The 27041-nt window shown below is 42.2% G+C and overlaps 2 protein-coding genes across 7 annotated transcripts in view; one reads left to right on the top strand and one right to left on the bottom strand.

Annotated features, from left to right (window-relative positions):
• DCBLD2 (discoidin, CUB and LCCL domain containing 2) overlaps positions 1–16317 on the top strand; it is a 106750-nt gene extending 90433 nt beyond the window's left edge. For both annotated transcript variants that reach the window (XM_066347485.1, XM_066347486.1), the window contains 6 exons: positions 383–472; positions 624–749; positions 3498–3591; positions 7574–7623; positions 11445–11582; positions 12482–16317. In XM_066347485.1, coding sequence (XP_066203582.1) covers positions 383–472; positions 624–749; positions 3498–3591; positions 7574–7623; positions 11445–11582; positions 12482–12954 — 971 coding nt within the window. In that variant the 3' untranslated portion in view covers positions 12955–16317. The remainder of the gene's footprint in view (positions 1–382; positions 473–623; positions 750–3497; positions 3592–7573; positions 7624–11444; positions 11583–12481) is intronic.
• Positions 13407–27041, bottom strand: part of ST3GAL6 (ST3 beta-galactoside alpha-2,3-sialyltransferase 6) — an 83174-nt gene continuing 69539 nt past the window's right edge. For 4 of the 5 annotated variants that reach the window (XM_066347491.1, XM_066347492.1, XM_066347493.1 and 1 more), the window contains 4 exons: positions 24479–24665; positions 24234–24371; positions 20326–20478; positions 18684–18979 (listed from right to left, as the gene is read on the bottom strand). In XM_066347491.1, coding sequence (XP_066203588.1) covers positions 18893–18979; positions 20326–20478; positions 24234–24371; positions 24479–24665 — 565 coding nt within the window. In that variant the 3' untranslated portion in view covers positions 18684–18892. Of the gene's footprint in view, positions 14278–18683; positions 18980–20325; positions 20479–24233; positions 24372–24478; positions 24666–27041 lie in introns of those variants that run through there. The other variant, XM_066347490.1, reaches the window with a different exon arrangement.

A 27041-nucleotide genomic window follows, 5' to 3' on the forward strand; every position in this document is an offset into this window, starting at 1 on the left:
TGTTTACTGTTGTAGCCCTAAGAACTACGACAGTGCTTACACATGTGGGCTGTCCATAAATATGTATTTATTAAATGAATTAATGAATAGTATATCAAATTATAATGAAATTTCTATTGCTTTTGAGTTCAATATCATTCACCTCCCCATTATTTTCCTTCTTAAGATTACTCTCAATTTAATTATTTAAAAACAGAGAAATCCCAGTGTATCTGTGCATTTAATACAGAGTATATTTAACTTCTGGCATATTTCTATCTGAGATTTAAAATCACTATGCAGAATTAAGTAATCTAGGAAATGGTAAAGACATTTAAATTACTATATTCAGCTACGATTTTTATGAGCAAAATGAGTAAACTTTTCTAAACCATTTTTCAAGGTCGTCCTCCGAAACTCACTCCACCTCCTCCACCTCCTCGGAACAGCAGTGACCTCAAAAACACTACGGCCCCTCCAAAAATACCCCAAGGTACGCCACCTGTAAATGTGAGAACTGTATATTCCCTGGATTTGTGGTATAACTGTTCATAAATCATGGTAAAAGCATTCTATAATAACTTTATTTTACTCAAGCTGATATACTATAGATAAATAAAGAGTGTTAAAACTTTTTTTTCAAGGTCATGCCCCGAAATTTACTCAACCACTACAACCTCGCAGTGGCAATGAATTTCCTGCCCAGACAGAACAAACAACCGCCACCCCTGATATCAGAAACACTACAGTGACTCCAAACGTAACCAAAGGTAGGCAGACCCGAACACCAACATCTGCTGCGTAGTACTGTCTCATTTTGTTTTCAACTAAAGTTTTTAGAACATTTCTAGCTCTTAAACCCTCAGTATCTTATCCTCAATTTTTTTTTTAAGTACATCCAAAAAAACTTGTCCCTTTTCTTGGCAAAAGACTTCTTTGTGCTAAGTTTTCTCCTCTGGAGCCATGAATTGTTCCTTAAATATTTAGAGACGGCAGCTGTATTCTAGGCCCTCCTGCTGCAGTTTTGTTCCTGTGCAACTAAACACTTGGAGTCTCATGCCCAGAAATAGTTCTAGAAGTAACTAAAAGCATAACAGGAAACCTTTTTTTATTTATTATATATTAACTGCTGCATATGGAACTAGGTGGCAAGAAAAAAGAAGAGAAAGGAAAACAAGTTTTAGTGGAAATACTTTTTTTTGAATACTCTGAATTGACATGCTCATAAACAAAACTTGAGTCTCTGTGGTTTAAATGTTTATGATTACAGTTTTTCAGACTGTAAGTATAAATGGATTAAAGAATTTACTTTCAAATTTTATTTATGATAAATAAGGTACTAGCATATACAAAACAGAGTAGTTCTTTGATTTTATAAGTTGTTGAAAAACAGAATTTCAGTTGGCTACGAGAGGAAAGCAGCCGTGTCCAGAGGAATTGGTGTCCGTGCTGGCAGATAACTAAGCATACTTATCTTCAGGACATCGCAGCGAAGAGAGCACAGCTCACTCAGGGCAGCTTGTGTCACGTAAAACTTCAGTCATTCTCATTTTTTGAAAATTTGCCTGAATTCAGATAACTTGATCCACCTTTCCACGTGTCGGTTTCTTCCCTATCTTCCAAGCAGACCAGTTTATTTCTCATGCTGCCGGAAATTCTAGAGAAAAGCACGAGTCTTCAGAGCCGAGAGATCTGAGCAGCCACAGCGAGCGTCTTGCCACTTTGCTGAAGGCACGTGTTAGAGTAGAACCCCAGGCCACAGGCCTGGACGGAAGCAACGTCGCTGAAAAGTCTTGCTCATCTTAAAGTCTGATTATACAGGGTGGGACAAAAACAGGTTTAGAGTTGTTCACATGAAAAGTAATATAATAATTAATAAATAATAATACAAGGATAAACTGTTTCACACACTCACAGCTGTTAACCTGCTTTTGTCCCATCCTGTAGAACCTTAAAATCTCAAAACTAAAAGTGTCCCTAAATCATTTTCCCCCAGAACGAGGTCTCTGTAAGATTGAAACGAACAGCAGATGCACAGGGCTTTTTAACTGAGGAACGCTTGTCTCCTTGTCTCCGGGACAGTGATGGGCAGACCCAAGCCCACGCAGATATTTGAAAGCCTCTGATTAAATCAAACTGCATCCTTCTGGACCTGATGGTTTTCTTCTCCACTTCTACAAATGTTAGGGATGAACAAGCACATTTCTTTTCCGAATTCTTGGTGCTTTCTAGCTTGAATCAGGGTTTCCGTTGACAGGACTTCTCCCTGTTCCCGTTCAGGCTGAGTGATGCTGAGGAGAGCACGTCACAGATTTGTGCCGGGACGACTTTCTGCTCCTCCTCCAGGGGCCTTGAGCACCGGCCACCGGCCTTGCTGTTCCCTCATTGGCTTTTCTGTCTGTTCTCCACAGTAGCCTCCCTGTTTTTTAAACCCTTGACCCCAAAGATCTTTATTCACTTCCAGTAACCTCTTCAACTTCACAAAGGAGGTAGAAGCCATTCAAAGAAAACTCCCTTTTTGTGGAATCTACAGACTCACCTTTACCCTCTGTCCGCTGCAGTAAAAGGGGTTTCTTTTGCTACTCAAGGCTAATCACTTCACCTGGGCCCTGGCTCCCATCCATCCAGCTTCTCAGAGGCCTCATGTTATTGACCATCCTCTCCGTCTCCTGTTGTCAGCTGGCCTTCTATACTTAACACAACATTGTTTCCTTCCCAGATCTCTCAGTATTGTGCCATCATGTTGCAGCATCATTTTCGTGCGCTGTGTCCTTTTTTCTCTAAGGAAGATACAGTGATGTACTTACACATTCCCTTTCATTGTTGGGCATTTGGATTATTTTCAGTTTTTCACTCTTCCACAGATACAGAAGCAAACTTCTTTAAAGATACATCCTTGAAGGTCATCTTAATTTTTTCATAAGAATAAATTCTAGATATGGAATTGCCAAGTAATTATTGTTTATACATATTGCCCCAAAATGGTAAAGAATGTATCAATTTATATTCCCATAAAAATACTTTTTCCTAATACTCTCTTCAACAATTAGTTCTTTTAAATATTTTCCAATTTGATGAGCAGAAGTAGGATCTTATTCTTGTTTTAACTTCCATTTCTCTGATTATTGGTAAGGCTAACATATTGAAAGGTCACTTGTCTTTTTAATGTATTATTCATTTATCTCTGCCAACTTTATTATTATTTAATTTTTATTAGTATACTGTAATATATTAATAATAGTAAACCTTTATCACATATGTAGAAAGTGTTTGTCTCAGTTATCATTTGTCTTTCCGTGATTATCTTGGTGATTTAAGTTACTATGAAGAATATTAAACATAATACAGAAAGTGAATCAAATAATGTGACAGACTTCCAGATATCCATGGAAGCACCTGAGGTTACCAGCTCCTGCCCAGTCTCATTTCATAACTAATGTTTCTGGTATTTTTTGAGGGAGACATCTTTGAATGCTGATGTGCTTGGTCTTTGTTCTTCTGCCTCTGGTATGTTTCAGATGTAGCCTTGGCCGCAGTCCTGGTCCCCGTGCTTGTCATGGTCCTCACCACGCTCATTCTCATATCAGTGTGTGCTTGGCATTGGAGAAACAGGTTGGTATATAAGTGGTTCGCCTAATTGGTCCTAGGGTGGGTATTTCCCCATGTGAAACAGAAACTACAGAAGGTGAACTATGAATCCCTCTCTTTGACATGGGGAGCTAAGAGAGTCATTAAAATAAAAATATGTGTTTCTCCTTTATTCCCATAAAAATGAGAATGTTCAGTTACACAGTTAGTTACTGAGTACATTTATTGTATCGAATGTGTGCATTGCCAAGCTGGAGAGTGGCCCCGACTGAGGGGACTGCTTGTGCAGAAGCACAGAGACGTGTGGGATTGGGCAGAATGGCGAGTCGTGTCGGGGCGGTGGGGGGCCTGCCATGGAGCCCCGAGGACGAACCGCAGCAGTGCCGCCTGCGCCAGGATCGGCAGAGAAACCCGGATTTCATGCTGCAGGGGGGCAGTCACTGGAGTGTGTTGGGTACACAGGTGGTATTGTCAGATGATTGCAGAAAGATAATGCAGCCCTGGTTGGGTAGCCGAGTGGATAGAATGTTGTCCTGGTGTCAGAGGTCGCAGGTTTGATCCCCGGTCAGGGCACATACAAGAAGCAACCAGTGAGTGTGCAACTGAATGGAACCACTAAGTGGAACAATGAGTTGAGGCTTCGCTCTCCATCCTTCCCTCCCTTGCTCCTTCCCCCTTCCCCTCTCTCAAATCTATGGAAATTTTTTTTTAATTAAATAACTTGAAAAAATAGATAATGGCAGTAGTTTCACAGAGTGGATTGAAGAGGAAGGAAGATGAATTAGGAAACTACTAAGGCCAGGAGGAACTAGAACAGCGATCTTAGAGAAAGAGATGGAGAGGCGTCCCACTGGCATGGAAGGGAGGCGGCGGTTATCCCACAGGGAGGCAGGACCCGGCCTGAGCTGAGGTTTGCCTGGTGCAGTAGACCAGGTAGGGGGTCACGAGTTGAGGGAACAGAGCAGGAGGGACAGGTTGGTAGAACAAGAGAATGACTTCTTCTGTTCCACTGTTCAATAAATATTTGTGCTCCTACCCGGTGCCAAGTATTGCGCCTTGTGCTAGGGGGCCAGTGATGAACCCCAAAGTTTATAGAATGGAGAGGATACGGTGCAGTTAGGTGCCAGCCACAGTACCAGCATGGATCCCAGTGGATCCCAGATTCCTGGTGTGGGGGAAGTGGTCTGAGCAGAGACCCAGCAAGTTAGTATGGGGGCAGGAGGACGGGGGGAGGGAGAAAGGGCTTTAGGGAAGTCCAGGAAAGAAAACTCATGATGCTTTCAGAGACCTGGACAGTGACAATAGTAACGATGAGAACAGCAACAGCCAATTTTTATAGAAAATTAAATGCTAGTTTTAGGCTTTACATGTTTTAACTAATGTGATTCTCAAAATGACCTATTCAAAGGTACAGCTATAAACCCCATTTTACAGAAAAAGAAAGTGAGATGGGGCATAACTTGTCTGAGATCACCTGGCCAGTACTGGGCAGAGTGGAGCTTTGGACCCGGCTGCAGAGACCCTGCTGTGACCCACTGCTGCCTCTGGACATGTAACCAGCATGTAACATAAAGTGTCATCCACTGTGGTTAACGCACAGGGACACGGGAGTGAGGACCGGGGAGCAGAAATGTTGAGAGAGAGGCAGGAAGCAGGTCTTGAGATCAGTTTGGGATGGTGTTGAAAGAACCTTGTGGACATTCTGACTCCTGAGAGCCAGAACATATGTCTATTCAGGACAGAGGTCTGAGGTGCAGAACTGAGGTTCCTTCTACACATGGGAGTTGAAATTGCTGATGACCGGCTTCGCGACAGGGAGCACAGGGGTTGCCGGGAAGCGGCTGTGGACACAGCGAGGAGAGCAACGATAGAAACAGCTGCGGCTACTGGGACCTTAGCCCATGCCACGCACTAGGCTGAGCACTTGACATGTAATGAAAAAATTACCCGAAGCTTTAGCGTTTGAAATTATATAAAAGCATTTATAGTACAACCATTCAATTAATTGTACTAGCCGTATAGGGCATCTAGCTTCTATTTAGAAAAGATTGGTGATTTCCTTTTATTTAGAAGTCTTATGATAGTTTTCAAGGAGAAGAGTAGTAATCATTAAACCAGCACCTTTTTATTTCTTTTACATTCTAGTTTTTGATTAACACTTTCAGCAAGCACCTGTTGTCTCTTCCACAAATTTTACATTGTACTCTACTTGGGAATATTGAAATGTTTTACTTTAAATACAGCCAGACTCTAAAATAAGGAAGTTTTTAATACCAATAATAAAAATACAGTCTTAATACTGGAGAAGAATGTTTCCATGTAGGAAAAGCACCTAGCTTGGGCTCTTTGAGAAAGCCACATTTGTGATCTTGAGCAAACCTGTTCTGTCCCCGTTCATGCACTGATGGACTTCCGCTTCCTCTCTGACTTGCAAAGCATTCATTTTAATTAGATTTGCATACTTGAATCAGAAACTGGCCTTTGTAAAAGGCTCTTGGTAGATACTCATTCTTTTTTTTTTTTTTTTTTGTATTTTTCTGATGCTGGAAACGGGGAGAGACAGTCAGACTCCCGCATGCGCCCGACCGGGATCCACCCGGCACGCCCACCAGGGACATGCTCTGCCCACCAGGGGGCGATGCTCTGCCCCTCTAGGGTGTCGCTCTGCCACGACCAGAGCCACTCTAGCGCCTGGGACAGAGGCCAAGGAGCCATCCCCAGTGCCCGGGCCATATTTGCTCCAATGGAGCCTTGGTTGTGGGAGGGGAAGAGAGAGACGGAGAGGAAGGAGGGGGGAGGGTGGAGAAGCAAATGGGCGCTTCTCCTATGTGCCCTGGCCGGGAATTGAACCCAGGTCCCCCGCATGCCAGGCCGACGCTCTACCGCTGAGCCAACCGGCCAGGGTTTAGTCATTCCTAACAGAGGAATGGGAGATCTCTTCTGGAGAGGGTATGTCAGAGGCTGAGGGTTGGGTTGGGGGGTCTTTTTTGTTGTATATGTGGATCTCAACTCCCAGGCCTGGAGAATCCAATTTTGTTTTTCCCTCAGCCATTTGTCACTGTTAGGGACAATTCATTTATCCTGGGATAGTGGCGGAATTCAGTCTGTGCGATTAAGGGTATGTGACATCGGAAACTTCTCTGAGACAAAGGACCATAGAAGAAAACAGGAAATTGGAAAAAGAACAATGCAGAAGAAAATGTGGGCACTTTCTGTTCTGTGAAATTTGTATTTGAAACCAAATCAGAGCCCTGGCCGGTTGGCTCAGCGGTAGAGCGTCGGCCTAGCGTGCGGAGGACCCGGGTTTGATTCCCGGCCAGGGCACACAGGAGAAGCGCCCATTTGCTTCTCCACCCCTCCGCCACACTTTCCTCTCTGTCTCTCTCTTCCCCTCCCGCAGCCAAGGCTCCATTGGAGCAAAGATGGCCCGGGCGCTGGGGATGGCTCTGTGGCCTCTGCCTCAGGCGCTAGAGTGGCTCTGGTCGCAATATGGCGACGCCCAGGATGGGCAGAGCATCGCCCCCTGGTGGGCAGAGCTTCGCCCCCTGGTGGGCAGAGCTTCGCCCCATGGTGGGCGTGCCAGGTGGATCCCGGTCGGGCGCATGCGGGAGTCTGTCTGACTGTCTCTCCCCGTTTCCAGCTTCAGAAAAATGAAAAAAAAAAACCAAATCAGACCTAACATGATTTGCCCATAAAAACTCACGTCAGGGCTAGATTTATTTTGCTTCCGTCCTTTTAGCTACAGGCTGAGCTTTTTTTATTTCTGTATTCCTTCTGAAATAGTTGGGTAACAAGATTAACTGTCTCAGGAGACAGTTACTTATTGAGAGTCCAGAATTTATGAGCCTCAGCAAAGTCAAATGGAAATAGAGGACTTCCCTGAGTAAGTCAAGCAGAGATGTGTACTTTTGACTAATTATTAACTTCGGTGTTTATCTTGCAGTGTCAGAGCTGTCTTACTAGTGAGTTCACTTTATTTGCTAACTTTTTCTCTGTATTTTTCCAGGAAGAAAAAAAATGAAGGCACCTACGATTTACCTTACTGGGACCGGGCAGGTAACTCATGACTTTGCATCCCTTTCCGTCAGCGGAAGTCCCTCCCCTCCGGGTGGCAGTCGTGAAAGGAGGGTGGTTCTCAGACCCACGTACACTCCCCACCACTGTTAGGAAAATAGTGTTCCTCCTCTGTTCTCATCATCTGTGCTCTCCTGTTAAGTTTCTTCTGGTGAGGAACAAAATAGAAAAGAATTCTTTTTCTTCTGGAAAACTAACCTGATTTCTATCTACCATGTGTCTGTTTCTCGTGAGGAAACCGGCTTTCTCTGAGGCCTCCGTGAGCGCTATGAGAAGCAGAGGCTGTGGCCCTGGGAATAGTGATAGTGTTTGTTACTCTGCTCTGGGTGTTCACCAAGGGGAGCCCAGCAGGTGGAGAACCTGTGAGGTCTGCCATCGCCGCCGTGATAGGCTGCCATCCTCTGAGTGTCAGCTCCATGTGGCAGGCGACAGGGTGCTGCACGTTGCAGCGGAGGACCCTGCAGGTCTCCCACTTCCTGGTGTCATTACTGGAACAACTGTTAGGAGCTGGAAGAGCTCACCGGTGTGGCAGAGGCAGAGAGCAGGGGCGGAGCTGATCACGTGCTGCTGGCCGCCGCCCCCAGGGTGGGTCTTGGAAAGTAGTTTTTGAAAAAAGAAAAAAATACAATAAAAACCACCCCTACCAAAGACAGACTATATCTGGCTAGGGATCTGCTTCTGTATATGCTTTTTAAAGTTGTTTTTACTTAGTGATTTTGATAGAGGAAGGGAGAGAGAAACATTGATTTTTATTATTCGACTCATTCATGCATTTATTGGTTGATTCTTGCATGTGCCCTGGATGGGGATTAAACCCACAACCTTAGCATGTTGGGATAACACCCTAACTGGTTGAGCTACCTGGCCAGGGCCTGCTTGTGTATATGCTTTTAATAGAGATTTCTACTATGTTCTGCTCTGCACTATATATTCTATCAAAGCAAAACATACTCTTGAACAACTTAATGAAACTGGAAAAAGAACAAACTAAACCTGAAGCTACCTTTCCCTCCTACAAGGAGGGGAATAGTAACGTTTAGAGCAGAGATAAACAAAGCACAGAATAGGAAAACAGTAGAGCACATCAGTGAAACCAAAAGATTCTTCAGAAAGATCAACAGAAGTGTCAAACCTTTAGCTAGATGAACTTAGAAAAAAGAAGATTCAGATTACTAAAATCAGAAATGAAAGTGGAGACACTGCCAACTCTATGGAAATGCAAATGATTATAAGACAATAATATTATGTAAAATTATACACCAGGAAATTGAATAACCTGGATGAAATGGATAAATTCATGGAAACACAAAACCTACCAAAACTAAATCATGAAGGAATGGAAAATCTGAATAGACTGATAACTAAATTGAGTTAGTAATCAAAAAAATACCCAAACAGAGAGAAGTCCTGGACCTGATGGCTTTACTGGTACATTCTACCAAACATTTGAAGAACTAAACCGTAAAGAGTCCACACACAAAAAGGCTGTTACAACTAGTAAATGCATTCAGCAAAGTGGCAGGGTAAAATTCCACACACAAAAATCATCTGCATTTCTATACTCAAACAATCAATATTATGAAAAGGAAATTACAAAAACAATTCCATTTATAATAGCATCAAAAAGAGAAAAATACTTAGGATTTAACTAAGGAAGTAAAAGACTTATACAATGAAAACATTACGAAAAGAAATTGTAAAAGACATAAATGGAAACACATCCCATGTTCAGGGATTGGAAGACTTAGTATTGGTAGCATGTCAGTACTACCCAAAGCAATACACAGATTCAGTAGGAATCCCCATCAAATTCCCAATGATGTTTTTGCAGAAATAAACAAATCCATCCTAGGGTTCAGGGACAGCTAATAGTCAAAACAGTCTTGAGAAAGAACAAAACTGAAGACTCACACTTCCTGATTTGAAAATGTACTACAGAGCAGTGATCATCAGAACAGTGTGGTCTGGCGTAGAGAGAGACATACATGTCAGCCAGTGGGGTAGAACAGAGGCCCTGAAATAAGCCTGCGCAGTTGAGCTTTGACAAGGGTGCCCAGACCACTGACTGGGGAAAGGACAGTCTTCAACAAACAGGGCTGGGGAAACTGGGTATCCCCATGCAAAAGAAAGAAGTTGGTCCCTAACCTAACACCATATACAAAAATTAAGTCAAAATGGATAAGGACCAAAATGTAAGACCTAAAAACAAACTTATGAGAAGAAAACCTAGCACGAAAGCTTCACGACGCTGGATTTAGCAGTGGTTTCTTTGACAGGACACCAAATGCCTAGATAACAAAAGGAAAAATAGGCCAGTATGATTTAATGAAAGTTTTTCAATTTTTTGTATTAAAGACACTGTCCACAGAGTAAAAAGACAACCCACAGAATAGGAGAAAATATTTGCAAATCATGTATCTGATGAGGGATTAGTATTTAGAATGTGTAGAGAATTTCTAAAACAACAAAAACAATCCAGATATGGAAAAAGGACTTGTAGGATTTTCCCAAAGAATATCTACAAGTGGCCAATAAGCACATGAAAAAATGCTCAACATCAGCTACAATGAGGTGAATGGCGGCGGCGGGGGGGGGGGGGGGGGGCGGCTATTGGAGATGTAGAGAAATTGGAACCGTGTGCACTGTTGGTGGGGGAAGGGGAAATGTTACAGTTGTGGAAAACAGTATGGTGGTTCCTCAAAAAATTAAAAATAGAATTACCACATGATCCAGCAGTTCCACTGCTAGTTATATACCCCAAATAATTAAAAGCAGAGTATCGAAGAAATACTTCTGCACCTATGCTCATTAGCAGTATTATTCACAACACTTAAAATGTAGAAACATCGACTGATGAAGGGCTGTGTAACGTGTATACATGCAGTGGAATGTTACTGATCCTTAAAAAGGAAATTCTGCATTATACTACAGCAAGGATGATCTTAAAGACATTATACTAAGCGAAATAGGCCAGTCACAAAAAGGCAAATACTGTATGATTCTGTGCATGTGAGATTTATTTATTTATTTATTTATTTTATTATTATTTTTTTTTGTATTTTTCTGAAGCTGGAAACGGGGAGAGACAGTCAGACAGACTCCCACATGCGCCCGACCGGGATCCACCTGGCACGCCCACCAGGGGCGACGCTCTGCCCACCAGGGGGCGATGCTCTGCCCCTCCGGGGCTTCGCTCTGCCGCGACCAGAGCCACTCTAGTGCCTGGGGCAGAGGCCAAGGAGCCATCCCCAGCGCCCGGGCTATCTTTGCTCCAATGGAGCCTTGGCTGCGGGAGGGGAAGAGAGAGACAGAGAGGAAGGAGGGGGGGTGGCGGAGAAGCAAATGGGCGCTACTCCTATGTGTCCTGGCCGGGAATCGAACCCGGGTCTCCCGCACACCAGGCTGACGCTCTACCGCTGAGCCAACCGGCCAGGGCCAAGATAATGTATTTAAAACCATCCAGACAGGAAGTAGAATGCTGGCTGTCAGGAGCTGGGGGAGGGGAGACTGGAGTCGCTGTTCAATAGGTATAGAGGGTCAGCGGTACAACAGGAAAAGAATTACAGAAATGGATGGCGGTAATGGTTGCACAACAATGTGACTGAGCTGTATACTTAAAAAGTGGTTAAGATGACAAATTTTGTTATGTGTATTTTCCCACAATAAAAAAAAAAAGCTTGTAACGGCTCATTTGTATAGATATTTGTTAAAGATATGGCTTACCCACAACAGGATTGACTAATCCATGATTTCAGACACAGGTTTGCGTTTAATGGTCTCTTTTGCTTCCCACCACAATGAAGGCTGGTGGAAAGGAATGAAGCAGTTTCTCCCTGCCAAGTCAGCGGAGCACGAGGAAGCCCCAGTTCGCTACAGCAGCAGCGAGGTTAACCACCTGAGTCCACGAGAGGTCACGGCAGTGCTGCAGACCGACTCCGCAGGTACTGGGGGCAGGCTTCCGCCACAAGGCAGAGGGAGGAACTGCTGTGCCTGCTGTAAGGTGCTTTGGGACTTACAGTGTCTTTTTGTCTTTTTCACGCGTGAGAGATGAGCTGTTTTTCAAAGGTAGACAAGATGGCCATAAGAGCGTCATTTCTGTGCCTCGGATGTTCTGTCCATAAAATTGAGGCATTCGTCTCTAAACACTGGGCATTTCTTCTTTATCTGGAAGTTTGTTTGGTTTTATTGGGGACAGAAGGGTGTTGCAGGAAGAGCAGGGAAGGCGTAGTGAGCCTTGCAGTATTTATCCTATTAACCTGGTACGTATTTATTGTGTGAGCCTTGCAGTATTTATCCTATTAACCTGGTACGTATTTATTGTAAACATTTCCTCATACTTGAAAAGAAAAAAATTAGGTAAAAGTGAAATGGTTCCCCGGGGTAGAGGCTAGAGGGGGAGAAAGAGGGCTGGTAGAGGGTGACGAGAGGGCTTGACTTGGGTGGTAGGCACGCAGAAAGGCCACAGGGACATTCACCGAAACCCTGTGCACTCCTGTGGATCAGTGTCATCCCGTTAAATTTAATTTCAGAGTAAAAAAAAATTCTAAATGAAAAATTTCTTTTCCTATGAAATACTGTATTTCTGAAGAACATATACACTCTTTGTGCAAAACCATGTGTAAGGCTCTCTGGCATATTATATATTACCGTGATATACAGTATACACGATAACATCTTTAATTTTAATTTTTGAAGTTGGTTCTTGCAGGGTCTGTGTAGACAGCAATAAAACTTTCACGAAGAAATGTTTGCTTTCGGTTAAGCCTGCAGCTTCCACCCTGAATCGTATGAGGCCTGTATTGATGAGATAACTTTTCTGTTTGTCTTTTGCCACATCCAGAGTATGCGCAGCCGCTTGTGGGAGGGATTGTTGGCACACTTCATCAGAGGTCCACCTTTAAGCCAGAAGAAGGAAAAGAAACAGGCTATGCTGACCTAGATCCTTACAACTCCCCGGTGCAAGAAGTTTATCACGCATATGCCGAGCCACTCCCAATTACGGGGCCCGAGTACGCAACCCCAATCGTCATGGACATATCGGCACACGCCACGGCTTCTGTCGGCCTGCCCTCCACGTCCACTTTCAAAGCTACAGGGAACCAGCCTTCTCCTTTAGTGGGAACATACAACACTCTCCTGTCCAGGACTGACAGCTGCTCCTCAGCCCGGGCCCAGTATGACACCCCAAAGGGTGGGAAGCCAGCTCCAAGTGCCCCGGATGAACTGGTGTACCAGGTGCCACAGAGCACACAGGAGGTCTCCGCACCAGGGCGGGATGGTGACAGTGATGACGTTTTTAAAGAAATCCTTTGAAGGTGATGCTGCTTTTTACAAAGCATCATTTCAAAAGCACATGGCCTTTTTTTTTCCTATTAGTGGTAGTAATATATAGAATGTATTACATATCTGTCACGGACGTGGTTGGTGGAAATGTGATGACCGAGGTACAGGAAACGACTCATCCTGCCATCTTGCTATAAAAGTGTTCTTGTGGCACAGTTACTGCTTGCCTGTTAAATTGCGAACATCATGTTTGTTACTACTGTAAAACACTATTTTTAAAACAGAAAGAGCGCCCTACTATGCACTTCAGAGAAATTAAAAATCACTGAGTAAGTATTTATTACCAATGCTGCAGGTACCTTTGATGAACTCGAGACGGCTTTGTGAGCCTGACTGGCAATAATGCATGGTACTGTTCTTGAAATGTCTAATGGCTTGAAATTCTGCTCTTTATCAATGGTGGGTACTAGCCTGATTTCCTCCTCCTCTTTCCTCTGTTGCTTTCTGGATTTAAAAAGAAAATAGTGATAGTGATTACATTATTTTGATTGCGGTCATACACACTTGTCCATTTTTCCTTAGGAAAAGCTATAGGTGAGAAACTGACTTTTAAAAAGCAGGGTGATTGATTTTTCACTTTGTGACACTCAAGTGCTTTGACAGTTATGGTACATGACCTGGTCTCATCCCTCCATGTTCCTGTGTTCATAAAATGTTTCAGTTTTTCAGTGCGTGATACTTGCTTTCTCAACTGCATGAATTCAGGTCCTCCAGTGTTTTTACGTTTACTTTTCTCTGTGGAAACAAGAACTTGGCAATTTTAAAAAGCTATAAAATAGAGACTCTCTCCGTCCCCTCCAACTCTATTTGCAATGGGATTTTTAACTATGAGTTGTGAAGAGTTGAGGGTTTCCAAGTGGATACTGTAAACATGACCCACTTAGATTTATCACAGTGAAAGGCCAAATCATTCTTCAGAAGTCATAGAAATTACCTTTTAAGAAAGTAACCAGAATTTGCCCTTGGGTTTTACATGTAGACAGATTTTTCTTTGAATTGCAAGATATTTTTTGTTTTTCATCAAATAAGTAAACTTTCATTTTAGTTTTCCGAAATAAACCCAACAAGTCCAACATGTATTCTTCAGCTCCGCATGCTCACGCCCCCGTCTGTGCCCGGTCTGTGCGGTGTGAGGCCTGCATGGTTCTCTGTGTCCACGTGGGGAAGAGATGTCACAGCATCCTAGCACGGGACTATTAGGTGTAGTTTTCCATACCTCTGGGCAACTTCTTTCTCACCACTTGCCCAGAACTAGTTTTAGGTGGGTCAGTTAGAAATCTGCAGTTTCTCAGCCTGTAATGTAAAAACCATGTTTAAAGGTCTTTAGATTGGCAACATGGCAAAAGCTAACTGCATGGTTAAAATTTGCCATCCCTTCTTCTATAAACCTTAATTTGTGACTTAATAGAAATGTACTTTCCCATCAGATCTTCGTCATTTCTGTTGGCCTGGGCCACCAGATTATGGTGTTGCTGGAATTTGCTGAACTTGACTACCGGTCTTCATTTTGTTGCTCCCAGGAGTACGTCAGTAATCTGAAACATCGCTTCCAAATAGAACGCTCTATTCCTGCAGCCTGCCTGCCCTCTGCATGTATGATACTGTTGGTTTTATTTTCATGTGCTTTTTTTTTCCAGACACACTGTGAGGCATAATTTTATTCATTGAAAAACCAATACATACTTTGTTTTTAAAATATCTGAAACAAAAAGCACAGATGTTGAGCTTTTTTAAAAACATATGAATGTGTAAAACACATTATTAATGCAGTCATCCCCTTTCAGGTGGGAAGAGAGTAAGCCAGTTGCTGTATTTTTTTATTCATCCTCAGTACAGAGAGAATATACTTTTCCTAAAACCATATGCCTGTTTGAAGCTTTAAGAGAAATGTTTTCAGTAAACTATTTTATTTTCCCAAAGATGCTTGCTATTTTTGTGTGTGTGCACCTACTTTTCACATGGAACTTTTTTTTGAGAAGTAAATATTTCCATAAATGATGCATGTTTTAAGACTTGATCCATATCGCCACTGTGCTGTCCTTGAACTGCCAATGATTTTTACAGATATCTAGTTTTTACTACTTTTATATATTTTACTTTCCAATTGAAGAGCTGAGCCTGATACAAAGGGTGTTTCTGGGTTTATACTTTTTTCTTTTAGTTTGTTTTCACAGTAGAGAGTTGGGATTTGTGGGGTGTTTTCTGTTTTGACTACATTTATATGTCTGCTATATATACAGCTTTGGAGACAATCAAGTAACAACTGAAAATGTGAAAGGAACCATTTTTTTACAAAATTTTCTTGAATTTTTATTCTTTGCTTGAAACATGTAAAAGACTTAAGTCACTGTGGTTTATTGGATTAAATTTTTTTCCTATTAATACAATTACAAAAATAGACGCAGACAGCAGTGCAACAAGTGTGGCCATTACACGTTCCATAAAATTACACTGACTTCACTGTTACTTGATCTTAGGAACCAGCACAGTTAAAGATATTGTGAATGCCGACGTATATTTTATTAAAAGCTATAAATCTAAATAGATCCTATTGTATGCAGGGTCTAGTCCAATTATTTAAGTTCATGTTTCACTGTTTGCACTTTTGCATTGAACAATGGGTTTTAGTTTGATGATGAAAATGGTTCAAGTAGAGAATTTTATACAGTAATTAGAATTATGATGTTGTGCGTACACTTGCCCTTCTCCCCATAGGGGAGAGCAGAAAATGAGCTCATCTAACCGGGAATGTGGCTATAACTCATGGAGAGTCACGAAGCTTGAACTTACTAGCCTTAGGTCCACATTGTCACCTGCAGGGCAAGAGGACTATGGAAACACCGTGTCAGATGATACACTTAGAAAGAACTAAGAGGTTACGCTTTTCAGACCTTAAAGAGAAATCAATGAAGCTCTACCTGAAAAACAAATGACCTGTTATTGCCTTTCATTCTGAACTTGAAGTCCCTAAACTGCAAAATCCAAGAGTTGGATGGTTATGAAAGTACTTTTTAGATCAAGTGTGGCACTAGTTCTCATTTAATCCAGCTTGTGACTAGTTTCTTCATCTCCTCCCTCTCTCTCTCTCTCTCTCTCTCTCTCTCTCTCTAGCACTGGGAAGGGTGGAAACAAAACATTGAGGTACATATTGGAAATAAAAATGGTTTGAGTGTCAGTGATATTCTCTCTGTTCTCTCCCAGAATGTACTTTTCTTACCTCGGCATGTACTGTAGTCACTCAGTATTTGTATATGTTGCTAGAGTTTAGATTGTATAAATAGTGAGGTTTTAATGTGTTCATGTGTTTTTAATAAATTGTACATATATGTGTTATGCTCACTTTTTTTTTTTTGGTTTAACTAAAACCACCTTGAGGTTTGTAGCCTTTTCTTATACTACTCAAAATGCCAGTTTCCTCAATTTTAACATCAGTCAGAAAACTTATGGCCAATATTATAGTACTTACAGTAACATTTGGAAATGCCACCACTGGTTTTTTACTTTGACTTTTCTGTAGCCAGCAGGATCCTTTTCGAAGCTGGAATTACTTTACCTCAAACTAAATTTCAACAGCCAAGCTGCAGCCTCTGGCTGTGTGGTGGGTGGGAAGGGTCACACTGAACACGTGGACTCCAGTCGAGTGCCTGCCTTTCCCACCTCCAAGTTATTAGAAGAATCCGATGAAACTGGTACTGGACAAATGTATGCTATTAATATATTTAATGTCTAGATCTGAGATCAATCAACTACTCGCTTTCTCCCCTTACCCTGCTTTTTAAGTACTTCATTTATTCCTGTTTCTGGAGTAATATTTCACCCTTTATACTGGGGTCGGGAACCTTTTTGGTTGAGAGAGCCATGAACACCACATACTTTAAAATGTAATTCCATGAGAGCCATACAATGACCCATGTACCTTACGCATTATCCAATAAAAATTTGGTGTTATCCCGGAGGTCAGCTGTGATTGGCTCCAGCCACCCGCAACCATGAACATGAGCGGTAGGAAATGAATGGATTGTAATATGTGAGAATGTTTTATATTTTTAACATTGTTTTTTTATTAAAGATTTGTCTGCAAGCCATAGGTTCCTGACCCCTGCTTTATACACTTTCTTTAGAGAGAAAGGTTGGTTGTCAGTAACAGCAGTGTCTCCCACTGATAATTATTTAAAAGATTCTTATTCTTTCAACTTATATGTCTCCTAACAGCTTTTAATAACATTATTCATGTAATTTCTGTTCTTTTCCTTACTCCGTTACTCTCTCCTCCCTCCCCCCAACATAGCCTTGAGGCATATTCACTGCCGTGGGGAGGGACCCCAGCTCCCCACACCTGTAGGACTGGTTATTTGCACCCCATAGGAGTCTTCTCTGGGGTGCCCTAGGGAACCAGGTAAGCTTTCCATCTGAAGACAGAGATGAAAATAAATACTACTGAAATTGAAAACATCTTGACTGTTGTTACGAGTTTACTTACTTGTATCTGTTTCATCCTTCTTAATTTACTTCAATTTATAAACTTTCAAAGTTTAATGAACTAAACCAGGCAAAACACAAAGTTTAAGCATCTCCTTGAGTTTGCCTAACCCATCTTCTCTGTATAAGCTTATTAAAAAATGTTCAAAAATAATCCAGGCACAAGACTTGAGTGATCACATTCTCCGGTTATTTACTCATCTACTATTTCATGGTTAGCCTAACTCCTTCAATTGAAAAAAGACTATCTTCCCTCTACCTAATTTTTATGTGCAGGGAAGAATGCCAAATTATACCAGTATGATCTTAGATTTCCAAAACTGTCTACACTGCTACTTTCAGGGCTGGTCTAAAAGTCAAACAGTTTCCTTAAGTAGAACAAGTAGGATCAAAACAGTCATCCAGATCTAGGCCTGAAGTGCTCCCAGTTTGCCTGGTCAAGACACAACCACATGCCAGTTCCCCACCAATTCATAGTAGCCAAATAGGTCGTCCTATACCCAAGTCGGTTGCAGTGAACTGAAATTAAATCCCCTTACTTAGAAAGAAGTCACATGCCACCTGACCAGGTGGTGGCACTGTGGACAGAGCGTCGGCCTGGGACACTGAGGACCCAGGTTCAGAACCCCGAGGTCGTCGGCTTGAACCTGGGATCACCACCTTCAGCTTGGGATCATAGATATGACCCCATGGTTACTGGCTTGAGCCCAAAGGACACTGGCTTGAAGCCCAAAGTCATTAGCTTGAGCAGGGGGTCACTGGCTCGGCTGGAGCCCCCCCTTCCCCCCACCCGGTCAAGGGATGTATGAGAAAGCAATCAATGAACAACTAAGGTGCCGCAACGAAGGATTGATGCTTCTCATTTCTCTTCCTGTCTGTCAGTCCCTGGTCCCTGTCCCCCCCCCGACTCCCCCTCACTAACAACAACAAAAAAGTCACATCCCTTCAAAAGTCTACAGTGAAATAACTAAAAAGATTTATAAACCATGCAATTGCCTGACCAGGTATAGCACAGTGGATAAAGCATCAACCTGGGTCTCAGCACCCAGGTTTGAAACCCCACTGTCACTGGCTTGAGCAAAGGGTCATTATCTTGACTGGAGCCCCCCGGGCAAGGCACATATGAGAAGAAATCAGTGAACAACTAAAGTGATGCAACTACAAGTTGATGCTTCTCATCTCTTTGTCTGCCTCCCCACACACACTAAAAAATAAATAAAAACAATACAGTTAAAACTTTATTTCCCTGATGTCTTAACTAAATATATTTTGGTTTTCATAAATTAAATATATTCACAGAAATTAAGCTGGTGGTTATAAATCACCAGGCAGTAATAGGCTTAATATACATAATTGACAAGTAATATTTAAAAATAAACTAAAAATTGCAGTATAAAAATAAAATACTGTTAGCATCTTCTCTGTAGGGTCAATCTTGAGACAGGTTGATTACAAAGTTCTTTTCTATAATGTCCTTCAGAAAGAGCTGCTCTGTGGTCACATTGTGATATGCATTCTAAAAAAGTAAAAATAAAGGGAAATCACCGTTTATCCCGATGTCAGCAGTAGAATATGTTGTCTCCAAAGAGTTTCTGAATGAGAACCCGTTGTAACAAGGGGCATGGCCTTGACCTCTGTTAAGCTTTCTAAAACCCTCCCTCCCTTGCCACTTCCACCATCACGTCAGTAAGAGGCTCCCTCACATCACCCCCAGGCCTGCTGCGTCTGTAGAAGTCTGGAAACCAAACATTGTATATCCAAAAGGGTTGATCAGTTCAATAGAAGTGTCACCTGGAGCTCGTATTCTAAAAAGTTACTCTGTTCTATTGATGGGTAACCTACTTTTCCTTAGGAAGGTGTTTTAATTTGTTGTTCTTCAGATGACTCGAAATACCTAATGTGCTACAGGAAAGATTAATAGGGGTTATAGAGCTACCGAGGGCTGAAATTAGGGCTCAAATCCAGAGTTCCCTTTACTGTAGTGGCAGTGTCTCATCTGGGCACCTCAGACCCTGGGGATAATCTCAGCTATTGCCAAGTATCATCAAACCCATGGAGGGACCAAGCCTTCTCTTAGATGCTGAATTATATTTACACTATTTAAATATACATGTAGACAACCTACTGTTTGAGATGTTACAGAGTCACCTAATCTGAGGAGAAACGGGCCTGAAGTCTGTCTCAAGCACCCATGTCTTCTACTCTAGTCTTTATCTTACATTGTGGGGGAGGGCACAAAAGGTCAGGATTAAGATATAACCTGAATAATACCACTTCAGCTTACCTAACATTTGGGATCATTCATACGTCAATGTTAAAAATGTACAGACAACATTTTAATCCTATTGTGATACGCCCCTAATCCAAGTTAGAATTAGGAAAATAGAAAACTCCTTCCCAGTCAGTTAAAATAAAAATTTGAAGCATCATATCTACCACCATTGACCCCTTATTCAAGAGAAGCATGACCTAGTTATAAGAGATTACAACCTTTCTGACCAGAAGGATTCTTTCATGGGGTTAAAATATTATAGACCTTGTCTACTTGACTGAAAATATGGCAATGTTTTTAGGTGACTCTGTAACATCTCAAACAGTAGGTTGTCTGTATGTATATTTAAATAGTGTAAGTATAATTCAGCATCTAAGAGAAGGCTTGGTCCCTCTATGGGTTTGATGATACTTGGCTGAGATTATCCCCAGGGTCTGAGGTGCACAGATGAGACTTTGCCGCTACAGTAAAAGGAACTCTGGATTTGAGCCCTCATTTCAGCCCTTGGTAGCTCTATAATCCCTATTAAGCCCTCAACCTGTTAAAAGCTCTTCAGTAAAATGACAGGGTGAGAAGAGAGAAAATATTACCTTACTCATCAAAGACATGGTGGCATTCCCATAGTAGTGCAAAGGCCCCTTGAGGTCAGAAAAGTTGTATTTAAAACCGGCAAGGTGAACTTCATGACATATGTGAAATGCCAGCGTGATAGCAATAATTCCTGTCGTCGGGTGTTTGGGTTTCTGCGGAAAGAGAGAAAATTTTCAAATCCAAATGAGATCCTTGTTTCCAAAGCGTATTTGGTTAGCCTAATGTTATAAATCTTATCATTTAGCTCCAGCGAAAGACCAACTTGAACCAAGTCAGTTCAGCTGTAAGTTGTACTAGTAAGTATCTGACTAGAAAAAAACAAGGATTCCTGATACACACACACACACACACACACACACACACACACATAGCGACATTACAGTCTCAACTGGATCCTTACTTTAAAAAAAAATAGTACAGCCCCTCCACATAGGCATATATTCAGAGAAGTGCTGTATCACGTGTTGGACAGGAGGAGCTTAGCATTCAGTATTAATTCTCAGCAGCATGGCCATCAGAGGCATAAACAAAATATATCAAAGTTTTAATCACAGCAATTCAAAGAGATTTGCTTTTGATTAAGTGACTTTTACAGCTCCCACACAAATTACATGTGATTATGATCTTGAGGAAAAGCAAACACAGGAGCACAATAAAATCAAGCGAACACCAGGAGGCAAAGAATGCCCAAGAAGGCGTTGTATAATTTTTCTTTATCCCGTGTACTATTGTGACTCTACTACAAGCCTCCACCATGTCCCGGAAAGGGAAGCTAATGGGTTTTTTTTTTTTAAAACCTCTTTAGCTTTCAACAGTCCCTAGCCTCCTTCCTACTTTAACAATTCAGTCCTTATTTTTCTTAGAAAACAAGCCATCACATGAAAACTATATCTTCCCAACTCCAAATGTTCCTTCATCTTTACCCAATTTTTCAGTTCTCCTCTCACAGGGATGAGAGGTCCCTGTTTCCACCTGCAGCCAGCTTCTCCACGACGGTGCCCAACATCGCAAATCCTCTCTTCCATCCATTGCCCTGCACCTTTCTAGCAAACCCCGCTATAGACTTGCCTCTGTGGCGTGTGTCTCACATTCTCTTTAACCCACTGCAAAAAGCTTTTCTTCCTTATTGTTCTTCATGTCACCAATACGACCTCCCTGTTCCCGGAACCAGAGTTTATTATTTGTGCTCGAGCTCTGTACGGCATCTGACATGGGTGACTTCCCTAAAATACAGCTATATTCCCATTTGGCTCCTGGGACGCCATGTCCTATTGTAATTTTAACCTAGTTCGAACTAGTTCTAGTCCCATCTATAAGTAAGATAGGGGTCTTCCTGTGCTTTTGGTAGTTAAGACTCTACTTAAACAAAAACAAGGAATAAATCTGATCTTACCTCTCAGGAAATTAAGAGCCGGAAAGTCACAAAACATAAAAGCTGTTCTTTTTACCACAATTACTAAGAATCTCTCCTTTCCTCTCAATACTAAGAAATAGGGCTTAAATTTAAACTATTTTTGTTGTTTGACCCGGGGATTTTACTTTCAGGTGTCCTACAGAAATCAAACAAGTGTACAGAAAATTCTTATAAGCATATGCATTTGTTTTTTATCGAGGAAAGAATGGATACAAACCTAAATGTCTTATTTTATTTATTTTATATTTTATTTTATTTTACCTATTTTATTTTTGACAGAGAAAGAGAGAGTCCAAGAGAGGGACAAACAGACAGGGAGAGAGATGAGAAGCACCAGTTCTTTGTTGCGGCACCTTAGTTGTCCATTGATTGCTTTCTCATATGTGCCTTGGCCGGGGCAGGGGGACTGCAGCTGAGCCAGTGGCCCCTGGCTCAAGCCAGCAACCTTGAGCTTCAAGCCAGCAACCATTGGGCTCAAGCCAGTGACCACGGGGTCATGTCTATGATCCCATGCTCAAGCCAGCAACCCCATGCTCAAGCTGGTGAGCCCACATTCAAGCCGGCGACCTCAAGGTTTTGAACCTGGGTCCTCTACCTTCCAATCTGACGCTCTATCCACTGCCACTGCCTGGTCAGGCCTAAATGCCTTTAAATAGGGGGAATCTTTCATTATATGGGGGGAGGATAGCATAATAATATTCATGGTATAATTGTAATTTTATATAAACAATGTATACGTGTATATGTTTATAAATGTATAAAAAGTCTGGAAGGACACAGAAGGCAAAAATTCTTGGAAAATAATCTGAGCTATTGAGGAAAGAGAAGGCTGTCCTTTTCAAAATATTCCTTTGTAAGTTATTTGATTGATTTTTTTTTTAATTTTATTGAATTTATTGGGATGACATTGGTTAATAAAATTATACTGGTTTCAGCCCGACCCAGTGGTGGCACAGTGGATAAAGCGTTGACCTGGGACTCTGAGGACCCAGGTTCAAAACCCCAAGGTCTCTGGCTTGAGCAAGGGGTCACTGGCTCTGCTGGAGCCCCCCAATTAAGGCATGTATGAGAAGCAATCAATGAACAACTGAAGTGCCACAACTATGAGTTAATGCTCATCTCTACCTTCCTGTCTCTGTGTGTGACTCTCTCTAAGCATTTTTTTAAAAAAAATAATTATATGTGTTCCAGGTGCACAACTACATCATCCGTGTGCTGCGTTGTGTGTTCACCACCCAAGTCAGTCTCCCTCTCCCCCCCCCGCCTTCCCCCCCTTCCCTCCTGCAATCCCCACTGCTGTCTGTGTCTGTAAATTGTTTTTCTTTACTTCATCCATTCACCTTTTCCACCCAACTCAAAACCCCCCTCTGATTATATTTTTTTCCAAATACCAAAAACAAAGCATGTAATACTTTAGATTATTTTTTATCATGCTAAAAAAAAATACATCATATGTGTTTCACGGGATTTTCCCTGATTACAAAAGAAAGAAAGAAAACGCTCATTTCACCATGTTACACAGTTACTCAGACTTCAAGTGAAAAATATGTCTGCTACTGTACAGATCTAGATATGTTTTCTAGGGATTGTAGATAAACAGGACTACAGAAATCTTAGTTGATAAGATTTCTTTTAACTAAAGAATTGGGCCTGACCAGGCGGTGGCGCAGTGGATAGAGCATCAGACTGGGATGAGGAGGACCCAGGTTCGAGACCCCGAGGTCGCCAGCTTGAGCGCGGGCTCATCTGGTTTGAGCAAAGCTCACCGGCTTGGACCCAAGGTCACCAGCTACTCTGTCTGCTGTAGCCCTACGGTCAAGGCACATATGAGAAAGCAATCAATGAACAACTAAGATGTCGCAAAGAAAAACTGATAATTGATGCTTTGCATCTCTTTCCGTTTCTGTCTGTCTGTCCCTCTCTCTGACTCTCTGTCCCTGTAAAGGAAAAGCAGGGGGGGGGGGAGGGGTTCAAGAACTGTTAGTATTGCTGTAACAAACATTTTCTGATAATTCACTGCCAACGATAATTCTCCTTGGTGGCTGCAGAAAAATTTCTGGACTACTTTATTGTCCTTCCTAACCTTTCCTCTAGTTTTCTTTTGATATTGCTATCACAGATTGCTTTAAACCACTTTTTTTAGCCTGAAAGCCACGCACTGTCCTGAAACTAGTCCCCACTACCCTGAACCCAGCCTGCCCCTCAGCCCCCTTGCTGCAGAGCGCTAACAACAAGGTTGTGAGAGAGGAGCCATCTGGACAAGCAGACGGACCCCAGAGGGGACCCCAAGGACAGAAAGAAACCTTCACTGGACTCTTTTTCTCGCAGCCTGAAAAACATCAAGATAATATCCACGGATATCTAATTTCAGTAACTCAGACAGGCCCTCAGAAGCTACTTCAGGAGCCATGGTTCTCAGTTTCTGAGACCCCTGGGGCTCCCCTGTTCTACCCTAGCCAGCTCTCTACTTAGAGTGCAAAGAAAAATACGTACCTGATTTTTGGGAAACACTTTTGGGAAGTTAAGCAGTTCATAAGCTGCCGTTCTGATAATGAAAGGATCTAATATTCTGATTTGATACGGTTTATAGATCAGGTTTAAAGCTGGTTTCTTCCAAAAACCATTAGTATTCTGAAATGAAATAAGAATATAGAAAATAAGACATTGTGGTTGTATTTTGTTATGGAAAAAGAAAAACTGAAGGTAACCAGAAGGCAGATTTAATTTTGCCAACTTACTATTTTGCCGCCCGTCAGCAATTCCCACAGCCACTTGACATCGTGTGTCTTAAACACGGTGAGAATCGCCGTAGTGTTAGGATCATTGTGTTTGGGATCTGAAAAAACAGATTCTGGATAAAAAAGTCGGAAGGTTGTCCTTCTCCCAACTTCCTCTTCATGTCCTAAAACAGGACCATTATTCATTCTGTGGACAGTAAAACACACAAGATATGTAGACCGACCGCAGTCTGAGCCATTTCCATCACAGGCCCCAGGGGTTCTATATACAACGCTCTAAAGGCACAAGGCAGTCGAGCAATCTTTCACACACAATGGCCTAAGAAGTGATTCCCTTTCACGAAACTGCTGCTTGGTCAAAGCAGAAACTTGCATTTGTAGTTGAAAATTAATTGTCGTCAGAAAAACAGAAGGCTAAATGAGACAAATGGAAACGTAAGAACCCCGATACTAGTGTTAAAAGAGAACTTGGCAGACATCCCAACAAAATCCCTTGGATTTAGAGATAACGGCCCTGAAGTCCAGGGAGAGAAAGTGACTTGCCCAAGATTGCCTAGTCATGCAGCACATGGATGTGTGTCTAAGTGACTGACAGGCAAGAATCACATTTAAGGTGATGACTCATCAAACTGTTATACTCGGAAATAAAGTAACAATATACAATTGCTATATTATAGCCACCCACAACCAAATGGACATCTGTTGCCAGAATGAACTCAAGAGCCACACGGGATCTGTTGGGTTTGTGTATGCTTAAGGCGAAGGTTAGACAAGTACTATTTATGTATATACTGTGAAGGCATGCTATTAAAAGGAACGCTTTGTTTCCAAAACAAGTGTTCCCTAGGACAATAAATACTATCTTACCCTTTGCTACTGACTCTGTGCAGTAAGATGCAAGTCTTAACGCTCGAAATTACTTTCATAATGTTGTTGTGCCCACGTCATTTTCCTACTAGGGCTTGCTGTAGTTCTAGGTGATTTTAGACAATTATAGGTATGTAAAAAAAGAAATTATATTTCAGAATTCTTTTGTGGGTAACTTTTCACAGCTTCCTCAAAATGGATAAGAAACAGAAAACAAGGTGACATTGCTATGCAGACACCCTCAGCAGTCTGTAACCTGGCAACACCTCCAGGTCATCCTAACGCCCTGTCCCCAGGTTAAGTGTGCCTGCTCTTCGTATTCACAGCCATCCCAACACACCCAGACTCACCCCAGATGATGACCTTACATCAACCTTTCAATGAGAAAACAGAAAATGTCCTCATTTTTCCACCACTCCATCTACGGGACTCTTGGTAGCTGTAACCACAGTATGCTGTACAGTCTTCTATTTTCATAAAAGAAAACAACACAAAAAAATCTTCTTTTGATTCTATAACTATCACTGGCTATTATCTCATTTCTCAACTTCTCAGCAAAATTCCTCAAGAGTTAACGATAGTGGTTGGTCCATTTTCTTACCTCCGATTCTCTCAGCTGTCATTCTCTCCTCAATCCACCCCCCCCCCCCCGGGCTTCTCCCCACATCATGCCTCCAAGTCCGCTTTTGCTTTGGCAAGAGTGGTGATGAACTTGAAACTGCCAGTCCACAGTTGAACTCCGTTCTTGTTCTGCATGGCCTCTCACCAGCACTGGATATGGGGGTCCCTCCCTCTGTCTTAGAACACTGTGCCCCTGACCCTCTGTGATCACCTTTGCTGACTCTTCCTACCTCAATGGTGAACCTTCTCCATCTCTTTCACTCAGTTTTTTTTCTTCGTACAACCTCCGAAATGTTGAGTGTTCTAAGGCTCAGTCCTGGGCCCTTTTTTCTCTCTCAGTCCATCCCTGGGAAATTTCACCAATTCCATGGATTACATACAGCCTACAAGCTCAGCAAGATTTTAACCTGTTTGTCCAACGGCCTACTGGACTTAAACACTGCAAATCTAAGCGGCAACTTAAACCTAACAGGTTCAAACAGAAATCTCGATTCTCCACTAAACCTGCTCCTCCCCTAGTCTTCTCCAACTCAGTAAATGGCACCACTATCCAGCCAGTCTCTTAAGGTGAGGACCTCGGAGGAGGTATCCTTCGTTTCTTTATTCCCACCTCTGCTCACATCGAATACATTAACAAATCCTGATAACACTATCTCTAAAGCATGTCTCAATCTATCCATTTATAGTGTGTCCGTAAAGTCATGGTGCACTTTTGACTGGTCACAGGAAAGCAACAAAAGACGATAGAAATGTGAAATCTGCACCAAATAAAAGGAAAACCCTCCCAGTTTCTGCAGGATGATGTGGCAGCATGTGCGCATGCGCAGATGATGATGTAACACCGTGTATACAGCGGAGCAGCCCACGGCCATGCCAGTCGAGATGTGGACGGTACAGAGGAAAGTTCAGTGTGTTCTGTGGCTCGCTAAATTCGAATCCATGACCAAAAGTGCAACGTGAATATCGGCGCATTTATAACGAAGCGCCACGACAGTAATCACTTAAAACAGAGAATCACAGACGTTATTCACTCTGTTACACCAGGCGTGCACCATGACTTTACGGACACACTGTC

Source organism: Saccopteryx leptura, chromosome 8 (genome assembly GCF_036850995.1).
Source record: "Saccopteryx leptura isolate mSacLep1 chromosome 8, mSacLep1_pri_phased_curated, whole genome shotgun sequence".
Taxonomy (NCBI): domain Eukaryota; kingdom Metazoa; phylum Chordata; class Mammalia; order Chiroptera; family Emballonuridae; genus Saccopteryx; species Saccopteryx leptura.